This window comes from Erpetoichthys calabaricus, chromosome 8, assembly GCF_900747795.2.
Source record: "Erpetoichthys calabaricus chromosome 8, fErpCal1.3, whole genome shotgun sequence".
NCBI lineage: Eukaryota > Metazoa > Chordata > Cladistia > Polypteriformes > Polypteridae > Erpetoichthys > Erpetoichthys calabaricus.
The window spans coordinates 21,740,521-21,767,785 of record NC_041401.2 but is presented as its reverse complement, the minus strand read 5'-3'; the positions used below and the strand labels follow the sequence as shown (position 1 = coordinate 21,767,785).

The 27,265-nt window shown below is 41.0% G+C and overlaps 1 protein-coding gene across 1 annotated transcript in view; it reads left to right on the top strand.

The window, feature by feature from the left end:
• The window catches only part of phgdh (phosphoglycerate dehydrogenase), a 43,384-nt gene that overhangs the window by 4,173 nt on the left and 11,946 nt on the right, over window positions 1–27,265 (top strand). Inside the window, exons 2-8 of the mRNA XM_028806329.2 lie at window positions 8,039–8,190; window positions 12,163–12,228; window positions 14,722–14,776; window positions 15,084–15,182; window positions 17,562–17,694; window positions 23,452–23,600; window positions 26,639–26,791. Coding sequence (XP_028662162.1) covers window positions 8,039–8,190; window positions 12,163–12,228; window positions 14,722–14,776; window positions 15,084–15,182; window positions 17,562–17,694; window positions 23,452–23,600; window positions 26,639–26,791 — 807 coding nt within the window. The remainder of the gene's footprint in view (window positions 1–8,038; window positions 8,191–12,162; window positions 12,229–14,721; window positions 14,777–15,083; window positions 15,183–17,561; window positions 17,695–23,451; window positions 23,601–26,638; window positions 26,792–27,265) is intronic.

The following is a 27,265-nucleotide window of genomic DNA, read 5'->3' as shown; positions in this document are numbered from 1 at the left end:
CTTTATGGTAGACTTGGATATCGATATGCCTACCCCCTGGAGAGTGTTGTTCACTTGGTTGGCTGATGTGAAGGGGTTTCTCTTCCCATGGAAATGATTCTGCAATCATCCACCACTGTTGTCTTCCGTGGACGTCCAGGTCTTTTTGCGTTGCTGAGTTCACCAGTGCTTGCTTTCTTTCTCAGGATGTACCAAACTGTAGATTTTGCCACTCGTAATATTGTAGCAATTTCTTGGATGGGTTTTTTCTGTTTCTGCAGCTTAAGGATGGCTTCTTTCACCTGCATGGAGAGCTCCTTTGACCGTGTGTTGTGTGTTCACAGCAAAATCTTCCACATGCAAGCACCACACCTCAAATCAACTCCAGGCCTTTTATCTGCTTAATTGATAATGACATAACGACAGACTTGGCCACACCTGCCCATGAAATAGCCTTTGAGTCAATTGTCCAATTACTTTTGAACCCCTGAAATGAAGGGATTGTGTTCCAAAAAATGCTTTAGTTGCCTCACATTTTTATGCAATCGTTTTGTTCGCCCCACTGAATTAAAGCTGAAAGTCTGCACTTCAACTGCATCAGAGTTGTTTTATTTAAAATTCATTGTGGTAATGTACAGAACCAAAATTAGAAAAAAGTTGTCTCTGTCCAAATATTTATGGACCTAACTGTACATATAAACTTTATTGTATTGTAGAAGACCTGAACAGCAGCCCCCTTAAAAACGCAAGCAGAAGTGGTAGTGGTGCGATTATGTACAGCGCATTCAGACCCCGTCACTTTTTTTTTTTTTTTTTTCAAATTTTGCTAAGTTGTAGACTTCTGCTAAAATTTTTGAAATTAATTTTGTACTCCATGTAAAGCAGCAATCAGTCCCCCAGGATGATTCAGTACCAAACAGGATTGTACATTTTAACTTAACGTGAACATTGGTCCAGGGGGGTTGCTTTACGATGGCTGACCCTGCGAAGGTAATCCAAAAAGTCAATTTCCCCTTGGGGATTAATGAAGTATATCATCATCATCATTATAAAATGGACTCCATAATACTTTGAAGTTCCTCTCGCAGCAATTCCAGCCTGAAGTCCTGTTGGGTTTGACACAAGAAACTTTACACACCTGGAGTTGGGGAGTTCCTGCCATTCTTCTCCTCCGATCTTCTCCAGCTCTGTCAAGAGTGGATGGAGACTGTCGGTGGTCAGCTGTGTTCAGTCTGATTGGGTTCACGTCTGGGCTGTGACTGGGCAACTGAAGGACCTTCCCAGAGTTGTCCCTCTGCCACTCTTGTGTTGTCTTTGCTTTGTGCTTGGGGTCATTGACCTGTTGGAATCTGAAGTCCACGGTGCTCTGGAGCAGGTTTTCATGAAGGATATCTCGGTACTTGGCTCAGTTCGGCTTTCCCTCAACCCTGACTAGTCTCCTGGTCGCCTACCCACCAACCATTGGAGTCCTGCCGCACAGGTGAGGAGCGATGCCTACTGACATGACACTAGTCTTGGTTTCATCAGACCACAGAATCTTGCTTCTCACAGTCCAGTAGTCCTTCAGGTACCTATTTGCAAACTCCAAGTGGGTTTCCATGTGTCTTTTACTGAGGTGAGGCTTCTCTCTGTTATAAAGCTCCGATCCGGTGGAGTGTTGCAGCAATGGTTATCCTTCTAGAAGTTTCTCCCATCTCCACATGGGTTATGTGGAGCACAGCCAGAGTGACCACTGGATTCTTAGTCACCCATTTAACCACAAGGCTCTTCTCCCAGCCTTGGGTGGCCAACTCTAGAAAGAGTGGCGGTTGTTCCAAACATTTAAGAATCATGAAGGCAATGGAGTCTTTGGGAAGCTTCAGTGCTGCAAGAATTTTCAATGGCCTTCTCCCAAATCTGTGCCTCGACACAACCTGTCTGTAAACTCTGCAGGCAATTCTGGGGTTTTCGCTTGACTGTGGGACCCCCTATAGTCCACTGGGTGGTCTTCCTAATCCTGTACATTGACCACAGGTGGACTCCAAACAAGGTGTGGAAACATCTCAGTGCTGAGCAATAGAACGGGATACAGCTGAGCCAAAGCAAAGGGTCTCAATACTTGTGTCACGGTGATAGCTCAGGTTTTTTGTTTTTTAATTGTGAATAAAATTGCAAAAATATTTAAAATTCTGTATTCATTATTCTGGGGAACTGAGTATTATTCTATGAGAGAAAAAAAATAATTAAAATGATTTTAGTGCAAGGCTGCAGCTTAGCAAAATGTGAGAAGAGGGAAGGGGTCTGAATGCTTTACTGAATCCACTGCATACATTTATAAAGTCTGAATTTGTACTGTATTCCAAAAAAAAAAACCGGGATATTCCTAAATTTTCGAAGTTCCCCATTATTAAAGTATAAAAATTGAGTTTGCATTAACTGTGGAATTAACAGCTTTCAATTATTTGGTTTCTAAATTAAATAATGAAATGGTGGAGTCGAGCAATCAAATACTGGCAAACAGCACTTGTCCAGACTGCAGAGAAGTTCATTTAATGAGAAGGAGGAAGCGACGAGGACATTCCATGGCAGGTAGAGCGTAGGGTAATAAGAAGGTATTGTCCAGCTTCACGTCTAGAAAGCTTTTTAATGGCCGGGGTGGGGACCAATCATGGAGCAGACGGAGACAGCAGAGGCTCATGAGGTGATATTGAGGAAGAAACCCCGTAACCGTGATGATGCAGGTTCGCTCCACGCTCTCATCGTCCTTACAGGAGCCTTTGAACCCGATAATGTCACCCGTGAGCTCGGCAGGGAGGCACAACAAATGGAGCAAGGGGATGGTGTATAAAAGTGCCAAGTGCTTTTATTAAAAACAGCCAACAAAAACAAAGTGTCCAAATAAATAAGTGCAGTGCATCACAGTTTCTTCAATAAATAATCCAGTAAAGACAGAGGTGACAAGTGGAGATAAAAACAATAAATAAATCCTTTAAAACGAGGTTAAAACAATGGCTGGAAGCAGTCTCTTTAAAATTAAATCATGGTGCCTTCTTTTACCTGGCAGCTCCCCGGCTTCTCCCATCAGGCTTCTCAACAGGGGAGTCACCCTTCCTACGGCTGACCACCTCTCCGTCCAACTGGTCTGGAGGCTTCCTGATCCCTGGCTTCGGTTGCACTCCCTCCAGACCGAGACTTGGCTTTTCCCCACGGCCAGGACACTCATGTTGGGGAATCCATCAACCAAGCCTCCCAACTCCCGCCATCTTCCACGGCGAGCCACCCTTCTGCTGGTCACTCTCACTCCTCGCAGTGCTCAGCGGGAGCGACCACAACTAACTGCCCTCGGTGTCGGCCAAACACTCCGCTAGGGCTCACTGGCCAGCTGCCTGCGAACGAGCGAGCGCTCTCTCTCTCTCTCTCGTGTTTTCTCTCTTTCTCCTTCTCTGTTTCTCTCTCTTTCTCTGTTTCTTTCTCTCTAACTCTCTTTCTTTCTCTGTCTCCCTTTCTGTCTCTTTCTTTCTCTGTTTCTTTCTGTCTCTCTTTCTCTTTCTTTCTCTAACTCTTTCTCTCTCTTTCTTTCTCTTTCTTTCTTTCTCTTTCTTTTTCTCTCTTTCTCTTTCTCTTTTTCTCTGTTTCTTTCTCTCTGTTTCTCTTTCTCTTTCTGTCTCTCTCTTTTTCTTTCTCTCTTTTTCTGTTTCTCTCTGTCTTTCTCTCTCTCTTCCTTTCTTTTTCTCACTTTCTCTTTCTTTCTTTCTTTTCTCTTTTTTCTCTCTTTTTCTGCTTCTTTCTCTGTCTTTCTTTCTCTCGCTCACTCTCTCTCTCTCTGTTTCTTTCTCTCTAACTCGCTCTCTTTCTTTCTCTCCTTTCTCTCTAACTCTTTTTCTTTGTTTCTTTCCCTCTTTCTCATTCTCTGTCTGTTTCTTTCTCTCTAACTCTCTTTCTTTTTCTTTCTTTTTCTCTTTTTCTTTTTCTCTCTCTCTGTTTCTTTTACTTTTCTTTTCCTTCTTCCTCCTCTCACTCGCTAGCCGCCTCGCGCTACTACAGTATTTATTACGTGGACGTGCACAGCTCCTGGGAACAAGTATGGATGCGGACGACTCGTCACCTGTGCACTCAGTTCCAGTGAGAATCGGCCGAGAAGCGCTCAGCCACACACACACACCAGCACACCCCCTCGCCGATTCTTTCTTTTAAAACTGGCCCTTTTGACATGAGCTGTGGACCCCCATTGCACACCCCCGAGGAAGACAAGACAAGTTCAATCAATGAGATTTTTATTCGGCCACAGATGAGCGCCTCGGTTCTACATTGAAAGGCAGAAGAGCCCGGTTACATTTTTTTTTTTCTATTGGCTTTTTATAATTTCTTCTTCCTCCCCCTTCCCCTTATTTCTTAAAAATAAACATAATGTCATTTACTTAAGCGTTTTTTTTAGTACGCTAATGGGCCATCTGTTCCTATTTTTTCAGTTGTCAGATGGACCCTCAAGAAGGAAACGTTCATCTTTGCCGTGTCAAACGGACGCGTTTCTAAAGTGGACGTTGTCCTCCGTTATGACAGACGCCTGTGTGAATAACCTGCCGTTGGAGCAAAACGCCTTTGTCAGCTATTAGCCCTTCGTAGCTTGCAAGCAGTTAATTTTTCTTTCACAATGTGTACAGAGTTATTGTAGGAGAATATTTGTTTAAATTAGTAAATGCTAATAGCAGAGTTCTCCAGGAATCAAAACCACATATTCTGTTGCTTTAGCTTGTAGAAATTAATTGGGTAAAAATACAGCAAAACAAGTCGGTCCATTTGTTGTGTTTTTTGTTTCTAGAATCACTTAATCTGATAATAGGACGACAAAAGCCTTTGCCAGCAGCACTGGGTGAGGTGGCAGCAACCAGTCCTGGAACTGGCATGCCAGCTGGGACTGAACAAGAATCCTTACCTGACGGGCAAGCCAGCATAATGGCAGGACAGGGGGAACAGGGCCGTCGTAACAGCACTATAGGCCCCCTACCTACACAACCACTCAGCAAGTCACGCCATACATAGATCACTGCCCAGCGTGCCCATGCGTTAAGACGGCCCTGAGGGAGGAAGACAACTTATTTGGGGTATTTTCTTCCCCAAAACACTGGGTGGTAGTGTCTCTGGGTTACAGCACCTCTACGGATACGCACAGGGCATGCTGGGAAGTATAGTCCCCATGGAAAAGCTCTTTTGTGTTCTGTGGGTGCCACCAGAGGGTGCTGAAGGGATTAATGGCTCCTGCTTTACCCTGAAGTGCTTCAGATGGATGGCCTCATGACACTGAAAGTACTCTTGGGTCCTGTATAAAGGAAGCAGAGTCCGGTGGAAGGGGATGAAGCTTGTCTGGAGGAGTACAGGTAGTGAGAGTCTTACCTGAAGAAGGAGCCTGAGTTGCTTTGAAAGCCTTGCATATTGTAACCTTTCTAGTTCGCCAATAAAAGGTGTCTGTCATTTTACTTGACTTCTCACTCCATCCATAATGGCTGACACGGTCCAACACCCTAGTACTGGAGGAGTGGAGACAGAGAAGGACTGAAGAGGTGTGGTGTGTTGGTTTGTGCCTCCCTTTGTAGAAGGTAGTAATATAAGAGTAAACTGGGATTTGGGGTGCTGTAATGCCACCCGGTGGTCACAGCATGTATGCTTTTGCCATGCCCCATTTCTAACTTGCCCTTTATCTCCAAAATTCTTGAACAAATAGTAGCTATCCAACTTCACACCCACTTATCTCACAATAATCTATATGAAACGTTCCAGTCTGGTTTTCGCCCTCTTCATAGTATAGAAACGGCACTTGTTAAAATTACCAATGACCTCCTTATGGCTGCTGACTCCGGTCTAATCACTCTTCTCATCCTCCTTGATTTGAGTGCGGCCTTTGACACTATTTGTCATACCACTCTCCTTAACAGATTATCTTTGATTGGCATTACCCACACTCCACTTCAGTGGTTCAGATCCTACCTCTCAGGCTGCACTCAGTTCATTCTGCTTAAAACCTTCACATCCCAACCCACCGCTGTTACTTCTGGTGTGCCCCAGGGCTCTGTGCCATTCCATCCCGTAACCTTTAGATCCTCTTCCTCCACCCATCTGACCGTCCATCCCGCCCGTCTAACCACCATGGGGAGCAGAGCTTTCAGCCGTTCTGCTCCTAAGCTCTGGAATTCATTACCTGCGGAGCTCCGAAATATCAAATCATATTCATCCTTCAAATGTAAACTTCAAACACATCTGTTTAAAATGGCTTTTTCTTTTTCCTTCTGATTACAGTGGTTTTGTTTGGTTTTAATTCTTAGATTTTCTGATGTTTTCAGTTGTTTACAATTGTGTCTTTTATTTATTTATTTATTGTTTGTTCGGTGTCCTTGAGTTCTCAGAAAGGCGCCTTGTATAAATAAAATGTATTATTATTATTATTATGCAAAATTGTGTTCAAAAGATAAACACTTTCTATAAATAAAAAATGTCTTGTCCACTCTGGTGCTTTACAATGGAGGGTACGGGCCTAGAACTTACAGATTTGCCAGATACATCCCTCTTTCACGCCAAGACAGTTGTCAAGTATTGATACAGCGACAAGATGTGGAAAAAGTGATGCGCTGTGAATACTTTCCGGATGCACTGTACAGAATTTTTTCTGTAACCTTCCCCAGATTTGTGCCTCGAGACAATCCTGTCTCAGAGGTCTACAGACAATTCCTTTGACTTCATGCTTGGTTTGAGCTCTGACATAAACTGTGGGACCTTCTATAGACAGGTGTGTGCCTTTCCAAATCATATCCAGTCAACTGAATTTACCACAAGTGGACTTCAATGAAGCTGCAGAAACATCTCAAGGATGATCAGGGGAAACAGGATGCACCTGAGCTCAATTTTGAGCTTCATGGCAAAGGCTGTGAATACTTATGTACATGTGCTTTCTCAATTTTTTTTTTATTTTTAATAAATTTGCAAAAACCTCAAGTAAACGTTTTTCACGTTGTCATTATGGGGTGTTGTGTGTAGAATTCTGAGGAAAAAAATGAATTTAATCCATTTTGGAATAAGGCTGTAACATAACAAAATGTGGAAAAAGTGATGTGCTGTGAATACTTTCCGGATGCACTTTATATATTTATATTTTCTGAGTGTGGAATTTGCTTCATTGTTTTTGTTATTGTGTTTTATTTAATATATTTATACACCTATTTTACATATCTGCTTTTGTGTGCTTGTGTTTAACCATTGATTGAGGGGAAAATATTATTTGTTAGAGGTACGGCTTGGTATATGTAGATTCACCTCAGTAATTCATCTTGGTAGTGTAGCTGCTGGCTGGGTGAGGGGTCAGTCATTACAAACATTACATATTATTAGATATTAAGTCCCTTGTCTGTTCGTTTTAAAATACAACATTGTTGGACTGCATCATATTTTAATTAACTAGTTCTCACTTTAATATATGAATGTGTCATTCAGGGACTCTGATGGCTGCACACTCTGGAGTGATTTACCACACTACAAGTGTAACTGGAGTTTAGCACGGTTATGTACTACTGTGGCAAATGTCTGAACTCAACAGTTTTATACTGTGTAGATGCCACATGGGCTGAACGGGCATTCTAGCCAGAAGAGGGGATGGTTCCTTGTCCAGAAACGGGGGGGTTGGGGGGGGGGGGCATTGTGCATTAAATAATTCAATTTGGATGATCTTGTTTGTTCTTAAATCTTTGATCCCAATGCTTTTAATACCAATAGACATGCAGAATGGCTCCGGTAGTTAAACATGTCTGCTCAAAATGGTGAGGCCTAATAGCTTTATCTTAACCAGGATTTGTACATTTTGATACACCGCCTCCTCATAAAAGCTGGAAAACTAAAAAACATAAACACAATGAGGCAGGAGACATGTTCACACTTATAGCTTTGACGGAGACGTGTTTATGCCTTGTTTTACTGTATATTCTCTGAAACGCAACCAAACCTTAGTGCTGATTAGGCTGAGCAATCATGAGTTGAATTTAGAGTAATTGCTATAATATCTCTTAATTTTATTTATGTTTTTTAATTTTAATTACAGGCTTATGATGGATTTATTGTCCGTTCTGCTACAAAGGTTACTGCAGATATAATCAAAGCAGCTGAAAACCTCAAAATTATTGGACGGGCAGGAACTGGAGTGGATAACGTCGACGTTGATGCAGCCACTAAAAGAGGCATAATTGTCATGAAGTAAGGATTATTGGATAGTATTAGAAATTATTGAGCTAAGCCATATCTTTCTGCATGCCTTGCATATTTGTTTGAATTGACTGAATATGTGAGGCAGTTTAAAACATTGAATTGTCTCTCAAGCTTCAATAATTCTTCTGCATCTCATATTAAGTAAATAGACGTCTGTTTTTCTTTTTCATTTGTGCCCCACATCTTTTAATGTATGTATTAGTGTAGTACGAAAATTGTGGACTTTCCTGTCTTGTGCCATGCTAAAAATCTTGAAGGATACCATAAATATTTATATTCCTGACTACACTACCGGAATATTCAAATTTTATTAAAATTCAGTAAATAGAGCTTGGAAAAATATGTTATGCACAAAGGACAATAACATTTGACAGCTCTATATATTTCATCTTTCGATAATAAAATTTTTGTTTTTAAAATGTGAATGTAAATAAAATAATACATTCTTTCATACTGTAGATAGATAGATAGGTGAAAGGCACTACTGTATATAAGAGATAGATAGATGAAAGGCACCATATAAGAGACAGATGAAAGGCACTGTATCATAGATAGATGAAAGGCACTATATAATAGATAGGTGAAAGACACTATATTATAGATAGATGAAAAAACTATATAAGAGAGAGATTGGTGTAAGGCACTATATGATAGATAGATAGATAAAAGGTACTATATAAGAGAGAGATTGGTGTAAGGCACTATATGATAGATAGATAGGTAGATGAAAGGCACTATGTAAAAGATGAAAGACACTATATAAGATACAGATGAAAGGCACTGTATCGTAGATAGATGAAAGGCACTATATAAGAGATAGATTGGTGTAAGGCACTATATGATAGATAGATAGGTAGATGAAAGGCACTATGTAAAAGATGAAAGACACTATATAAGATACAGATGAAAGGCACTGTATCGTAGATAGATGAAAGGCACTATATAAGAGATAGATTGGTGTAAGGCACTCTATGATAGATAGATAGATAGATAGATAAAAGGTACTATATAAGAGAGAGATTGGTGTAAGGCACTATATGATAGATAGATAGATAGATAGATGAAAGGCACTATATAATAGATAGGTGAAAGACACTATATAATAGACAGATGAAAGGCACTATATTATAGATAGATGAAAGACACTATATAAGAGATGAAAGGCACTATATAATAAATACAGTAGGTGAAAAACACTGTATGATAGATAGATGTGAAAGGCACTATATAAGAGAGAGATTTGAAAGGCACTATATAATAAATAGATAGATAAAAGACACTATATAAGAGATGAAAGGCACTATATAATAGATTGGTGAAAGACACTGTATGATAGATAGATGTGAAAGGCATTATATAAGAGAGAGATGAAGGGCACTATATAATAGATAGATAGATTTGTGAAAGGCACTATATAATAGGTAGATAGATGTGAAAGAGATAGATGAAAGGAACTATATAATAGATAGATAGATGTTTATTTGTTCCCAGGGGAAATTTAAAATTTTACAGAAGCTCTTTAAATAAATAAATAAATATACACACACACACCAGACTGACTAAAAAGGAAGGAAATTTAAAAATTAAAAACTTCTGACATGGCTGTCCCAGTCCCAGTCAGGTGCTATGCAGATGTATTGCTGTTGGTATAAAGGAGCCCCCATTGTGTTTCTTAATACACTTCTGTTGAATGATTCATTAGCTGAAAGTCCTCGGTGTTGGTATCAAATCGAGGATGTGCAGCATCGTTCATAATGGCACTCACTTTTGTTTTAATTCCCCAGGGGTCCAGAGTGCGTCCCATAACTGAGCCTGCCCAGTTAATTAGCTTGGTAATTCAGTGGGCTTCTCTTGAAGTGATGTTACCAGCCCAGCACACCACAGTGTAGAACATCTCACTGACCATCACAGAGTTATAGAAGATGTGAAGGATGTCACTCCCCACATTAAAGTAACACTGTCTCCTAAGGAAGAAGAGTCTGCTCTACCCTTTCTTATAGTTCTTCTGTGTTACTAGACCAGTCCACCCTGTCATTAATGTGGACCCCCATGTACTTGTAGGAGTGGACCACCTCTACATCCACGCCTTGGATTGTGACCGGACATTGAGACTCTTTGGTGTGGTGACAGTCACAAACCAGCTCTTTGGTTCTGTTGATGTTAAGTTGCAGACAATTCTCTTTGCACCAAGACAGGTGTGTGTATGCGTATGGTGGAAAAAGAACAAACAAACGCCATGAAAAGGATGTGTAATAGCAGCAGTGCTAATGAATGTGGGGAAAAAGAAAGAGCTCTGAATTTCAAAGGGCTAGTGTAGCTCCAACAAAAGCAGGGCCAGAAATGAACAATTGAGTTCTGGCTGGTTCTGTTCTTTTTATCTGTTTGAGACTGAAAGTGGTGGGCCAGAAGTGAGGACACTTGTCTGTAGGGTTGTCCTCCACTCTGGGGTAGAAGAAGAAGGAATAGAAGTTGGTGCCTGTGTCTCGCCATCACCCGTCCCCGATTTTACCTGCTGGGCAGATCCTCCAGCACACTCCCGTAACATGTGTGCTTGACAATATAAAATGTGTTATTTTATTATTTTATTATTAGGGTTAATATTTTATCATTAACCCTAATTATTATGATTAATATATACACCACATACAGTATACCTGTATATAAGAGTGAGAGAGGTATGATCTAGAGCAGGCTAAAATGTTCATTTCTTTGTCTTAGAGGTTGAAGCCCAGATGTGAATCCCGGTGTGAGTTACCTCAGATCCTACCTCTCAGGTCGCACTCAGTTTGTTCAGCTTAAAACTTTCACATCCCAACCCACCGCTGTTACTTCAGGTGGACTCTGTCCTGGGGACCCTCCTTTTCATTATTGACCTCCTTCCCCTTGGTAATATCTTTCATAAATATAACATTAGCTTCCACTGTTATGCTGATGACACCCAGCTCTGTCTCACTAGCAGACCTACTGTTTCCTTTCCACCCTCCTCACTTACTGATTGCATAGCAGAAGTCAAATCCTGGTTTTCTTCAAATTTTCTTAAATTAAATAACAAGTGACAAAACTGAGGTTCTCCTCATTGGTACAAATTCAGCATTATCCAAAACTGATCATTTCTCATTTGTTATTGATAATTCCTCTGTCTCCCCTTCCCCACAGGTTAAGAGTTTGGGTGTCATCCTTGACAGTACTCTATCCTTTCAGTCTCACATCGATAACATCTCCCGGTCTGCATATTTCCATCTCTGTAACATTAATCGTATTCGCCCCTCCGTCACTCCCCACACCACTGCTATCCTCGTTCATAGCCTTGTCACTTCTCGTCTGGATTATTGCAATTCCCTTTTCTTTGGTCTTTCTCGCAAATCTCTTTATAAGCTTCAACTGGTCCAGAATTCATCTGCCCGCATCATTACTAGAACCCCCTCTGTTCACCATATCACTCCCGTCTTGCAGCAGCTTCACTGGCTTTCAGTTCAGTTCCACATTCAATTCAAAATTCTTCTGTTAACTTTTAAGGCTCTCCACAACCTCGCCCCTCCATATCTGTCTGACCTCCTCCATGTTGCCATTCCCTCCCGTACCCTCAGATCCTCTTCCTCCATCCACTTGACTGTCCCCCTCGTCCGTCTTACCACCATGGGGAGCTCCCCATGCTCTGGAACTCACTACCATCTGAGCTTAGAAATATTGAATCATTTTCACTTTTCAAATCTAAACTTAAAACTTCATTTGTTTAAGACTGCTTTTTCTCTTTGACTACAATTGCTCTGTCTCATTTTATTTTTTGTATTTTAGTTTTGTGTATAATCTGTGTTTTATCTATTGTTTGGTGTTCTTCAGTGTTTAGAAAGGCACCTACAAATAAATAAAATGTATTATTATTATTATTATTATTTGGATCTTCAGTGTATTTTGAAATCCTGTCCTGCTGCAGTGCTTAACGCTCACCTTTCTCTTTAGCACCCCTAGTGGCAACACGATCAGTGCAGCTGAACTCACCTGTGGAATGGTGGTGTGTCTTTCCAGGTAATCTTATTTTATTTTATTGCATCAATTTGTGTGTTTATTATACGCTTGTACTGCACACTAGACATAATGCTTAGAGTGTTAAGGTTTCTGATGGTATATTAAAATGCAATTGAAGAGCTCAGCTCCAAAATCAGCTAAGTACAAAAGATAAATTTTGGAGATAAATAGGAAAATCTGGGTCCGTAAGCAGATTTTGAAACTAAATCCCTAAAACTATAGCGCTGCACTGTTGCAATTAGCAGGTTTTGAAGCTCAAACATATTTTTGGCGCATGACCAACTGCATGAAAAGTCACAATCACGTGTTCACTAAATTTTACATAAAGGTGTAATTAGCAGATTTTGGAACTCACATGTTCAATTATTGTAGAATTGAGGGACCCTCATACATACTCCTCCTCTTTTGCTGGAGAGAAGCAAGTACAGTAATGAGCCCATTGTCCTGTGCATACACAACAATAAACATGAATGTTTCCTTTATATAAATGCCACTATTTCAGTCAAAATGTACGCTCACTGAGCATATCATTAGGAACACCATACTACCGGGTAGGGCCTCATGTTGCTCTCAAAACAGCCTCAGGTCTTCATGGTATGGACTCCACCAGATGTTGAAAAGATTTCCTTGAAGATTCCAGTCCATGCTGATGTGATTATATTGCACAATTTCTGCAGATTTGTCAGCTGCACATCCATCTTCCACAATCCCAATGGTGTTCTGTTGGACTGTAATCCGGTGACTGGGAAGGCCACTGAAGAACCACCAGTTTTTGAGATGACTGGTGCTTTGTGACATGCTGGAAGGAGCCATTAGGGAAATTGTAGCCATGAGGGGGATGCCCATGATTGGGAACAATACTCTAATGGGCTGTGGCATTCAAGTGGTGATTGATTGGCCCAGAAGTGTGCTAAGAAAACATTCCCCACACCATTACACCATCACCACCAGCCTGGACAGTTGACACAGGGCATGTTGGGTGCATCGATTCAGGCTTTTGATGCCCAATTCTGACCCTGCCATCTGTGTGCCTCAGCAGAAACTGAGATTCATCAGGCCAGGCTACGTTTTTCTATTTTTCAGATGTTCAGTTCTGAGCCCACTGCAACCTCAGCTTTCTGCTCTTGGCACACAGGAGTGGAGCCCGGGGTGGTCTTCTTCTGTTGTAGTAGCCCTTCTCCTTCAAGGTTTGACATGTTTCATGATGTTGGGGCATCACATGACTGACCTCAAAGGTACTGCGGTCTGCAATTACACTCTGTTGGAAAAACGTGAGATCTGGCTGGTCACCCTAGAAGTGTTTACTAGTCACTTGATAATCAAAGTTAGCAGTGAAATAAATTAACCTGGAAAACTGCATTTCCGGGGCGGCACAGTGGCGCAGTGGGTAGCGCTGCTGCCTCGCAGTTGGGAGACCTGGGGACCTGGGTTCGCTTACCGGGTCCTCCCTGCGTGGAGTTTGCATGTTCTCCCCGTGTCTGCGTGGGTTTCCTCCGGGCGCTCCGGTTTCCTCCCACAGTCCAAAGACATGCAGGTTAGGTGGATTGGCGATTCTAAATTGGCCCTAGTGTGTGCTTGGTGTGTGGGCGTGTTTGTGTGTGTCCTGCGGTGGGTTGGCACCCTGCCCAGGATTGGTTCCTGCCTTGTGCCCTGTGTTGGCTGGGATTGGCTCCAGCAGACCCCCGTGACCCTGTGTTCAGATTCAGCAGGTTGGAAAATGGATGGATGGATGGAACTGCATTTCCATCTGAGTTCATTCCCAAAGGTAGGCCTGCCCTTAGAGTCCATCCATCCATCCATCCATCCTCTTCTGCTTATCCGAGGTCGGGTCGCGGGGGCAGCAGCTTGAGCAGAGATGCCCAGACTTCCCTCTCCCCGGCCACTTCTTCTAGCTCTTCCGGGAGAATCCCGAGGCGTTCCCAGGCCAGCCGGGAGACATAGTCCCTCCAGCGTGTCCTGGGTCTTCCCCGGGGCCTCCTCCCGTTTAGACATGCCCGGAACACTTCACCAGGGAGGCGTCCAGGAGGCATCCTGATCAGATGCCCGAGCCACCTCATCTGACTCCTCTCGATGCGGAGGAGCAGCGGCTCTACTCTGAGCCCCTCCCGGATGACTGAGCTTCTCACCCTATCTTTAAGGGAGAGCCCAGACACCCTGCGGAGGAAACTCATTTCAGCCGCTTGTATTTGCGATCTCGTTCTTTCGGTCACTACCCATAGCTCATGACCATAGGTGAGGGTAGGAACATAGATCGACTGGTAAACTGAGAGTTTTGCCTTTTGGCTCAGCTCCTTTTTCACCACGACAGACCGATGCAGAGCCCGCATCACTGATGCCCTTAGAGTAAATAGCCTAATATCTGAAAGTACTGGCATCTAAAGGGATTATTTGTTGTACATGTATGTGTTAAAAATGATAAAGATTATTTGGACTCATTTGATTCAAGTTGGGATGTGTCATATTGAAACACGTTATTTTTTGCGTGTATTCCAGACAGATTCCACAGGCTGTTATGTCAATGAAGGCGGGCAAGTGGGACAGAAAGAAGGTGAGGGTCATGGCTTCCTGGTTGTGCTTTGAAGAGCTGCTGTAAAAACAGTCATGTCTGCAAAATGTGCATCATGCCAAAAGCTATTCTTTCTCGTTCTTTTTATTGTCACCAAACCTTTGGCCCGTGATGTATGTTCTTATTTACTAATTTGTTTTTTTTTAATACATTTCTTTATTGGGTGAAGGTTTAACATTTGTTGTCTATGCAGCACTCTGTGAAGAGTCTCTTTAAACAAGTCAAAATGTCAAATGTGTAATGTATCTTAATACAGAAAGTGATCATTTAATTTTATTTAATAATCCAGTTTATGGGCGCAGAGCTGTATGGCAAAACTCTTGGAATTGTGGGCCTTGGGCGAATTGGAAAAGAAGTTGCCATTCGAATGCAGTCATTTGGGATGAAGGTAACTATTCAAAGAGCTGCCAGTGTGGCAGGATTTCATGTACAATACAGTACTGTCTACTTTAAAGTGATTAAGTCAAATTTGTGTGAACTGAATTAAAAATTAAAGAATAAACACCACTCCCTACAATAAACAATAGAAAATAACAACCTCTAAATGAAGGAAAGTCCCGACTGTAGCACTCTGAGGTAGATGGCTGTAACTGTGCCATACAATACAAGGGTGGGCAAAAGTAGGTTTACAGTTGCTTATATGGAAAAAGACATGCAGGTTATGATTATTACAGTAGCTTTATTAACTTCTTCTTTAGAAGAAGAAAAACAATACAAATAAATCTTTCTATATAATACGCTGTTCGTTTGTCTGTCCAGGATTTTAAATCACCTGTATCTCGCAAACCGTTTGAACTATTGACCTGAAATTTGGCACACATCTACTAAGTGACGTCTACTGTCCACTTTCGGGTTGGTGATCGGCCTCCAAGGTTATTTCTCTTTTTATTTTATTTTATTGTAGAATGAACTCTCTGCAGCAGGGCGATCATGTGACGCATGCATACGGGCGCCGTTCTCATCCCTATCACTTTCGCCATCACTTCCCCTACTTCTTCATATCTTAAATCATTTTTGAGGCAGATTGAAAACTTAAGTGCCAGCTTAAGTGAAAAATTAAAGAAAAACGTACAGTGGGACCTTGTATTGTAAGTAACTTGATCTGCGACTGTTTTGCAAGACGAGCTAAAATGTTTAATGATTTTTAACTTGATAAATGAGCGAGGTCTTGCAATATGAGTAGTATGTATATGCGTTGTCTGCTGAGCGTCACATGATCTGAACTGATGGTTCTTCTCTCTCTCTCTCTCTCTCTCGCTGCGGGATTGTGGGTAATCATCTCCCCTTCTCTGTCTCAGGTGGCGTGTCTCACTCATATAGTCAACATCCGTACGAGCATATCCTGTTTACTATAGTATTGTGACCAAGTGTGAGTTCCTGTCTTGCACCCCAAAACACGAAGCTGAGTCTCAGTACTTTAGCAACACCAGCTTTATTCAGCTTGAAACAGGAACAGCGCGGTTATTTATTGTAGCGGGATCTGCCACTCTCCTATACACAGACACAGCAGTCAGGCAGGGGTATGGCTAGGTTGTACTGTGCCCTGAATTAATAATTTTCCTCTGTATCACCCATTAACGGCAGGCACTTATAGCATGTCCGTGATCTTTTCGGATTCGCTTTTACGGCGAACTGCTACAGCGCTGGGAGCCTGTGGTTTCTTCGGGACGCTCTTCCACGTGTCGTCCCGTTGGGTGGAATCCCACAAGAGTTTAGAAACCTTAGAGTGCGTAAAGCGTTTTTAAAATTTTGCGTCCAAGTGTAGTGACCCTTCAGGCAAAAGCAACTGTCGTTGGAGAGGTTCCTTGTTAAAATCGCAAAAGAAGAGGAAGATTCCAGTGAGTCAACAGATAGCAGCGATTCCATTAGTTATAGAGATAAAGTTCTCCTGCACAATAATCCTCTTCTCTCTTGTCTCCCTCACACCAGCCATGATTCTTTTCAAAGGTAAAGTGCAGGTTAATTTGTTTAATGTCTTTTTACTTTATATTTTGTATTAAATCATTTTTATATGAATAGTTTTGGGTTGTGGAACGAATCATCTGAGTTTCCATTATTTCTTATGGGGAAATTCGCTTTGATATGCGAGTGCTTTGGATTACAAGTACGTTTCCGTAACGAATTATGCTCGCAATCCAAGGTTCCACTGTAATTGCAACACAAACACTGACTTAATCAGTTTTAATGCGAAAAGATGCCGACGGAAGAAGAGAAGAAGCGGGCCGCTAGGGTGGAGACAAGAAGAGCTGCTCAGGAAGCAGCAAGCGCATCAACCTCTGAGCAAATGAATGGCAAACGTACAGAGAAAGGGTATGAAAACTAGGAATGCTCAAGGCAAGTGTATTCGAGTATATAGTATACAGTTGTGCGGAGTGGTGGCTCTGAGGCTAGGGATCTGCACTGGCAATCGGAAGGTTGCCAGTTCGAATCCCATAAATGCCAATAGGGACTCTGCTCTGTTGGGCCCTTGAGCAAGGCCCTTAACCTGCAATTACTGAGCGCTTTGAGTAGTGAGAAAAGCGCTATATACATGCAAAGAATTATTATTCTGTGCAGTGCGCCATTCCTGGTAATACAATAATTAGTATATAAATAATACAAGAGTAATCTCTTTGTTTTGCGTACCTTCTTTTGCTCACCCCTGTATAAATATCAATTGAAATGAGGTGAAGATAAACACTTCTATCTATCTGAAAAATAAATTATTAGTTTGCTATACTGAAGCTGGAAAATGATTTTATAGCTCTGCTGTTTTCTTTTTTAACAGACGATTGGGTACGACCCTATAATTCCTCCTGCAATCACAGCCAGCTTTGGAGTGGAGCAGTTTTCCCTCGAGGAGCTCTGGCCACTTTGCGACTATATTACTGTTCATACTCCCTTAATGCCATCAACTACCGGTGAGTGTGAAAGAAGGACAACTGCACTCTATTTTTTTTTTGTCTACTTTTAATAAAGAGGTTTCAGGTTGAATGTAAAAGCTTATGAAATTTTACATGCCCTAGCTGGAAATGAGATTTTTGTTTCTTTAAATACTTTTTGAGCTGGTAGTGCTGCTAACTCACAGGCCTGTTACATGGCTGGTGGGAGTGCCTTCAGTTTTTTTTCCACTGTGAGAAATCCAAATAAAATGAGGTGATTTCTGTAGTGTGCACAATTTTACAAAAGGAAATACAGTATATAGTACAATCTGGTATTCTTGTTTTCAGGTATTATAAAACTGTAATCTATGGAAGGTTATTTGTGACAAAATTAAATGCAATCCAACATGTTAACTAGTTAACTAGACTGAAATATAATTTAAATGCATGTGGTACATTTCAATTTGGAGTGTTTTTATTGTGTCGTAATTAAAAACATATCAAACCAAATAGCTGATTACTTTTAACTATACCATGCAATTTTCATGTCTGTTTAAAATGTAATACAAAAGCATAGTGCTTTTTCATTCATGTCCACAGATCAAGTGTCATAACTAGAAGTAAAGTAAACACATTGCATTTCACTCCGCAGCCGCTCAAGCTCAATTCGGGACCAAACTTTACTTGTGCAAAACCTAAATGTAATCAAATGACTAATTAACGTCAAATGGTGGGGTAAGGGGCATCAACAATTGGGGTAAGAGGCGTTCCACTTATAAACATTTTTATGATCTGGTGATGCCATGGGACAGGTTTCATCATTGTGGACCGTGGAGTGAATGGCGAAAAGTTTGTGTTAGTTCTCGCTGAAAAGGTTTACACTCAATGTTGAATTGCCTGCAGTTGTTTACTTTTTATACGTGTTAAAACAAATTGTGCAGTTTGTGGAAGAAATAAATTGGAAAAATATTAAGGAAAGAAATTTTGTCCTCAACTACGGCCTGTCTGATTCAGAAATCAGACAAGAGGAAAGCTGCTCATTGTGTCTTCAATTTCTCATTATGAAGAGGGAGCACCCCATCACAGCTCTCTACCAAGGAAATGTTTCTGCTTGCTGCCACAGAATGGTCACACAACGAGAGAGGAGACCCATATCTGTAGACAATTGAATTTACATAACAGCGCTGAATTATTGCTTACACACCATCTTGACCTTTACTCTGATTGGTTCATTGGCTTACACCATCTGAATTTATTGCACAGTTGGCATTGTATCTGTTCAGCATTTGCCTGATGCATCTCTACCAGTACTCTTTAGATCACCTGAAGGGTTGTCAACTGGTGCCACCGTTTACTGATGTTTCATCCCCTTCCCAGTACATCTCCCTTTGCAGTGGCCAAATGGGGATGTCTCCCCACCACTCCCTACAGCTGGCCTTACTGTGGGGTTAATTTCCAAAACCTATCTCTCCTCCGCAGCCACAACCTTCTCCTCCTCCTCTGACAGCTCTTTAATGGCTTTCTGTAATTTGTTACCAGTCACAGTGATAGCCCATAAGAGCCAGATTACTGATTTACCCACGAAGCCCCTGCATTTGACCTCTACTGGGTAGATGGAAGTCACCCAGCCTGCCTGTTTGCACTCTGCTGCCAACTTGGAGTACTTGAGCACTTGTACTCATATGTTGCTGGTAGTCTCTCATCCCTGGGGATGGTAAGTTTGATGATGAGGACCTTCCTGGCAGCTGTAGACTACATTACGATGTCTGGTCTAAGTGATGTTTGAGTGATTTATGAATGTTCACTCTGATTGGCTCATTGGCTTACACCAGTGCTTCCCAAACTCGGTCCTGGAGACAGACCCCCTGTGGCTGCAGGTTTTTGTTCCAACCATCTTCTGTTTTTAATTGGACTCCTGGGCTAATTAAATTAATTGTTATTTCCCAAGTTTTTTCCCCCTTAAGTTTTTTTTTTTTTTTCTTTTTAACAATATTTTCATCTTGATTTTCATCTACGCTTTCCAGGTGTTCTAATTGTGTAATTAATCCATCATTTACTAATTAAAGGGTCTGACGCTCAAGTAGTTGCAGCCTTTGATTATTCAGTGTTGTTTGACTGGGTGTTTGCTCTGCTCATTTTTAATTGTCATTAATAAGATACAGCAAAGGGAGCAAACTGCACAGAGAAAGGGCAAAATATAATGAGCAACAAAAGAAAGTTAAGCATTTAAATCTCTAGCAAAAGCTGAAATATTCCTAAATGTCTTATAAATGTAGAAATCGTGCTACTGTGCTTTTCTGAATATAGAATAGAGAAAAAATATACCAGCTAATTAAATGACGTGCATTGGCGATCCTAAATTGTCCCTAGTGTGTGCTTGGTGTGTGTGTGTGTGTGTGTGTGTGTGTCCTGCGGTGGGCTGGTGCCCTGCCCAGGATTTGTTCCTGCCTTGCCCCCTGAGCTGACTGGGATTGGCTCCAGCAGGCCCCCGTGACCATGTGTTAGGCCAGGGGTGGGCAGATTCAGTCCTGGAGGGCCGCAGTGGTTGCAGGTTTTTGTTCCAACCCAGTTGCTTAATTAAAAACCAATCCTTGTCAATTATTTAATTGCATGGCTTGCTAGTGCTTTACCTCTGCCATGTCATTCTCATATCCTAGATTTATTTTCCTTTCTAAGGATATATCATCCAAATGATTTGAAGTCTAAAACAGATGAGTAATTCTCAGTGCTTCGCTTTTTTCTCTTCACTTTCCTTCTAAGTATTTAATTAAACCAAATAGTGCGTGATAAATACACACAGGTGTAAATGAAAACAAGCTAAATGGAGAAATGCTCGTCTCTTTTGTCATTTGCATGGTATTGCTAATTAGGAGCAATTAAAAACCAAGAATACAGCTGTTTAAGACTAAAATAAGCAATAAGGGTTCAAAATCTTAACGAGCGAAACAACTAAAGTGAAGCTGAAGTGTTACTTGAGCAATAAGTGCTTCTTATTAGGCAATTGGGTTGGAGCAAAAACCTGCAGCCACTGCGGCCCTCCAGGACTGAATCTGCCCACCCCTGTGTTAGGCTATAGCGGGTTGGACAATGACTGACTGACTGAATGAACTCCGTGTTATCAGGTGTTGTCACTGATTACAAATCTGGTTGGAACAAAAATCTGCAGCCTCAGTGGGTCCACAGGACCAAGTTTGGGAAGCACTGGCTTACACCATCTGAATATTTAGTCTGATTGGTTCACTAGCTTACACACCCAAATAACATGCCTAAATAAAAGTCTCATTCTGCTACATTCTTCTTGTTCTCCGTATCTCTTAAGTTCAGCTCTTACCCTTTTATTGGAATTTCTGTGTACAGTTGTGCTTGAAAGTTTGTGAACCCTTTAGAATTTTCTATATTTCTGCATAAATATAACCTAAACCATCATCAGATTTTCACAAAAGTCCTAAAAGTAGATAAAGAGAAACCAGTTAAACAAATGAGACAAAAATATTATACTTGGTCATTTATTTATTAAGGAAAATGATCGAATATTACATATTTGTGAGTGGCAAAAGTATGTGAACCTCTGCTTTCAGTATCTGGTGTGACCCCCCTTTGCAGCAATAACTGCAACTAAACGTTTCCAGTAACTGTTGATCAGTCCTGCACACCGGCTTGGAGGAATTTTAGCCCATTCCTCCATACAGAACAGCTTCAGCTCTAGGATGTTGATGGGTTTCCTCACATTAAATGCTCGCTTCAAGTCCTTCTGCAACATTTCAATTGGATTAAGGTCAGGACTTTGACTTGGCCATTCCAAAACATTAACTTTATTCTTCTTTAACCATTCTTTGGTAGAACGACTTGTGTGCTTAGGGTCGTTGTCTTGCTGCATCTTGAGATTCAGTTCATGGACAGATGTCCTGACATTTTCCTTTAGAATTCTCTGATATAATTCAGAATTCATTGTTCCATCAATGAAGGCAAGCCGTCCTGGCCCAGATGCAGCAAAACAGGCCCAAACCATGATATTACCACCACCATGTTTCACAGATGGGATAAGGTTCTTATGCTGGAATGCAGTGTTTTCCTTTCACCAAACATAACGCTTTCATTTAAACCAAAAAGTTCTATTTTGGTCTCATCTCTCCACAAAACATTCTTCAAATAGCCTTCTGGTTTGTCCACGTGATCTTTAGCAAACTGCAGACGAGCAGCAATGCTTTTTTTTTTGGAGAGCAGTGGCTTTCTCCTTTCAACCCTGCCATGCACACCATTGTTGTTCAGTGTTCTCCTGATGGTGGACTCGTGAACATGAACATTAGCCAATATGAGAGAGGCCTTCAGTTGCTTAGGTTACCCTGGGGTCCTTTGTGACCTCGCCGACTATTACATGCCTTGCTCTTGGAGTGATCTTTGTAGGTTGACCACTCCTGGGAAGGGTAGCAATGGTCTTGAATTTCCTCCATTTGTACACAATCTGTCTGACTGTGGATTGGTGGAGTCCAAACTCTTTAGAGATGGTTTTATAACCTTTTCCAGCCTGATGAGCATCAACAACTCTTTTTCTGAGGTCCTCAGAAATCTCCTTTGTTCGTGCCATGATACACTTCCACAAACATGTGTTGTGAAGAGCAGACGTTGATAGATCCCTGTTCTTTAAATAACACAGGGTGCCCACTCACGCCTGATTGCCATCCCATTGATTGAAAACACCTGACTCGAATTTCACCTTCAAACTAACTGCTAATCCTAGAGGTTCACATACTTTTGCCACTCACAAATATGTAATATTTGATCATTTTCCTCAATAAATAAATGATCAAGTATAATATTTTTGTCTCATTTGTTTAACTGGTTTCTCTTTATCTACTTTTAGCACTTGAGTGAAAATCTGATGATGTTTTAGGTCATATTTATGTAGAAATATAGAAAATTCTAAAGGGTTCACAAACTTTCAAGCACAACTGTATGTGACAATTGTCAAGTCTCACTGGGTCTATGACATCAGCCAGTTTCTTAAACCATCAACTGCAACATTCTTGTCTCTTACTTAACCCTTACAGCAGTCTCTCTCTTCATGCTATGTCTAACTCAAATGCTATATATTTCTTTTAATGTGTGCTGCATACCAAAATCTTCATGCTCAATAACTATATGACCCCATGATACTCTTATTTTCTCTCTCAGGTTACAATTTTGAGGTGTGGGTGGTTAGCAGCTTAAACTTAACACTGAAAATAGTGAAACATTTGTTAGCATCACCGGGATTGGTTTCTTCATAACTTTTCATTACTACCCTCTGTGAAAACCAGATATTATTTTAAATTTTTCCCTTTGTGCGGTATGGGAGGTAATAAAAGCGTTGCATACATCGCCAACTACCACCCATTCAGCGAGACTGCAACTCCCCTGCCTTACCAGCTCCCTGTTTGCCTTCTTTGGTGCTGGTTAGTACGCACTGGCGACTGGAACGCCTTTTACTCCCACTGTGTATGCTCAATGGTTATGTAAATGAGTATTTTGGAACCATCTTTTTATTATCAGTTATTATCCCAAGCCTGGATAAATGGAGAAAGTCAGTGTCGGGAAAGGCGTCTGGCAGTACAAATCACGCAGAAAACTATAAAACATTGACCCCACGTAGAAGTGGGAAAAGAGGACGACGAAGATTGTTAGTTAAAAGTTTTGTTTTTTTTTATGTATACAATGTTCTGCTTGTACTGTTTTATCATGTTTTCATGGTTTTATAAATTGACAGCAACATATAAACGGCATACTCCTTGACAATATGTATCTGTTTGTGTTTTGCAGGTTTGCTAAATGACACAACCTTTGCTAAGTGCAAAAAGGGAGTGAAAGTGGTCAATTGTGCCCGTGGTGGTATAATTGATGAAGATGCTCTGTTGAGAGCGTTGGAGTCGGGGCAGTGTGGAGGTGCAGGGCTGGATGTTTTTGCAGAGGTTAGCTAAGAGCTTAAGCAATCCAATTAACCGCTCTGCTTTGTTTAAATATTTGCAGCAGCCTAAGAGTGACTAGTCAGAATATTAAATTAGAAGGTGTCGATATTAGTTTATGCCCAGTGTTTCTAAAGTTAAAGACTGGTAATCCTGCTCAGTTATTTGTAATGAATATCATTCTAGGAGTTCTTAATTCAAAAAAATGAGAGATACTTTCAATTAAGGTTGTTTGTTTAGAGCTGACCGTCATTATTGAAAGATTTGTAGCAGTTTATACCATCTGAAACCATCACCTTACGCGTTGCTAGTTTAAAAATGTTTTATACAGTTTTTGACAATACATGTCAGTCATTAACAGACAGACTGATTAGAGCTTTTGTCATCAAACAAAAAATGTAACATTTTTAAATAAGTTTAGAGTAAATCTCTCTATTATAAAAGAAAATCTTGAGATGAGATGCGACTATTGCCCAGAGATTTTTTCGTCCCACCCTCCTCTCAACCATTTTCAAAATCGACCACAGTCCTCTCACCTCTCATTTGTGTGAATTTTTTTGTCAGACAGAGTTCCTGCACTCTCAGCTATTATAAATTTTTATGTTTTCCTCAGTTTAAGTTCCCAATAAAAGAAGACTTATTATGCCCAAATCTTATTGAAAAATCTAATCCCAAAGGGTTATCAACAGTAAAAATGAGTACACGGGCAATCCTAGCACCGAGAAACGATGAAGTCAAATGAATTAATGCAAAAACTTTTGATCAGTTACACAACAATAACAACAACAAGAACATTTATTTATATAGCACATTTTCATACAAAAATGTAGCTCAAAGTGTTTTACATAATGAAGAAAATAAAAATAAAAGACAAAGTAAGAAATTAAAATAAGACAACATTAATTAAGATAGAATAAGAGTAAGGTGCGATGGCCAGGGAGGACAGAAAAACCAAAAAAAAAACTTCAGACGGCTTGAGAAAAAAATAAAATCTGCAGGGGTTCCAGGCCACGAGACCACCCAGTCCCCTGTGGGCATTCTACCTAACATAAATGAAATAGTCCTCTTTGTATTTAGGGTTCTCACGGAAGGACTTGATGATGATGGTCATGCAGACTTCCGGCTTTTAATCCATCAATGTTGGAACATCACGGTGCTTTGAGTAGATGGTGGTGGCGCAGGCAAATTGGTTAAATGCGTACCAATAGACTATGCTGAAACAGTTGGTGGAGAATATCTACAACTGTTAACACCATCCGGTCTTCCACCGGCCAAATTACTGTTGAAAGAAGGATGGTATTGCGTAATTTATGTCTCAGTGATGGGCTATGCAATGGGACAAGATCAGTTGTATTCAAAACTGGTTGAACAATTACAGGCGACAAGAAAGGTAATGTAGTACATCTTCCACGGATAACATTAGATACTAAAGGAGATCTTGATATGCCATTCGTATTAAAACGTTTACAGTTTCCCATTAGAATAACTTTTGCTATGACAATTAACAAATCACAGGGACAGACATTCAAAAAAGTTGGTTTATTTATTAGAGAGGAAAAAACGATATTCACTCACGGGCAGTCATACGTTGCATTGTCACGATGTAAGTCCAAACACGGAATCAAAATTCAATGCGATATTGACAAAAAGTTAATTCAAAAAATTGTTTTTACTGAAGTTTTAAAGGAAAAGTGTAAGTTTAAAAAGTATTTGCATGTTAATTTCAAAGCCAAACAGAACAAAAACGTATAACACAATGAATACCTCTAACGCAACATGAAACATAATTTTCTTTCAATTTAATACGTTTTACTATTTTTTACTATTGTTAATTACTCGCTGTAATGTAAAATAGTTAATTCTATTATGCATACGTAACAATACCCATGAAAATAACAATCTGTTTAAACTGTACATCCGCTTCCCCATACGCGAGCAACAGATCCGTGAAGTGCCTAGCACGTAGCACCCGCCCGGGGGTTGACGAGCGAAGTGAGCAGGGGGAGGAGCCCCCTAGTGTTTTATAACTTCAAACCAAATTGCTATATAAAAGAGTTTCATATTCCTCCTTTTCCACAAATGAAGTATCACTTTAATATCTACTGACTTTGTGGTATGAGTTTTCTGTACTCTTCACCTCTTGATGACGTATCATCTGGGAAGAAATGTGGCTAAATAAACCCGCTAATTTGGACGCCTCAGATAATTATTTTTTTTCTATTACTGGGGGCTCTGCCCCCTGCTTGCTTCGCTCGCCCACCCCCAGGTTTGTTTTACCGGATTTACAATTTAAAGAGTTTGTTACTTTCATGGGAATCGTTACATATGCATTATTTTCACTTTTACTTTAAAACTTTTGTAAAAACAATACTTGTCCTTTATTTCCGGCCCCGGGAGTGGTTACATCTCTTTCTTGCAGGACGTATAACGCTGCTCACATTGTAAAGGGGTGGGGGAGGGGGGGGCGGCTGAACACACGCTAAGGAGATGCTGTCAGATCATGTTGTCTTGCTGCTGCTGCTGGCGAGCTCCGTGTTCTGCTTGTCGCGCTGCGCGTTGATCATTTAAAAGCCTGTACAGCAGCTGTCCTTTTGGCACTTCACATCTCTGCCGCTCACATTGTGAAGAGGTTGGAATGGGGGGGTTGAACACACGCTAAGGAGAAGCAGCCGGATCATCTGCTGGCTTGTTGCTGCTGCTCCTGGAGAGCTGCATGTTCTGCTTTTCGTTGTTTTAAGAGCTGGGAGCACGTGAAGTGCATCTGCCAAAAGCATTCCAACAACTTCTAGGTTAGATGTCCGTGAACTTGTTTTCAATGTTGTCTCACTGCCTTGTCTCACGTGATGTTAAAGTGTCTCTCGCAGGACATCAAATTGTCTTCCGAGAAGATCACGTCTCGTCTCCCTCCCAAGATTTTTTTTTATAATACAGAGATGTATAGTAGTATGATGGGAATGCAAACCTTCTTGGACTACAAGATAATTTTATGGTGGAAACTGGTTACCTTCATTTAGGAGCTTTCACAATGTTAATTTGTCTTATAGGAGCCGCCAGTGAATCGATCACTCATAGACCATCCAAATGTGATCTGCTGTCCTCATCTGGGAGCTAGTACTAAAGAGGCTCAGATACGTTGTGGACAAGATATTGCAACACAGATTGTTCAAATGGTGCATGGAGAAGCCTTGATTGGAGCTGTAAGTATAGTTTATGATTACACTCACCGGCCACTTTATTAGGTACACCTTAATAGTACCAAACCCCCTTTTGCCTTCAGAACTGCCATAATTCCTAGTGGCATAGATTCAACAAGGTGCTGGAGACATACCTCAGGGATTTTGGTCCATATTGACATGGTAGTATCACGCAGGTGCTGTAGATTTCTCAACTGTACATTCATGATGCGAATCTCCCATTCCGGTACATACCAAAGGTGCTCTATTGGATTGAGATCTGGTGACTGTGGAGGCCATTTGAGTACAGTGAACTGATTGTCATGTTCAAGAAACCAGTTTGAGATGATCTGAGCTTTGTGACATGGTGCGTTATGTTGCTGGAAGTAGCCATCAGAAGATGGGCACACTGTGATCATAAAGGGATGGACAAGGTTAGCAACAATACTCAGGTAGGCTGTGGCATTTAAACAGTGCTCAATTGGTATTAATGGGCCC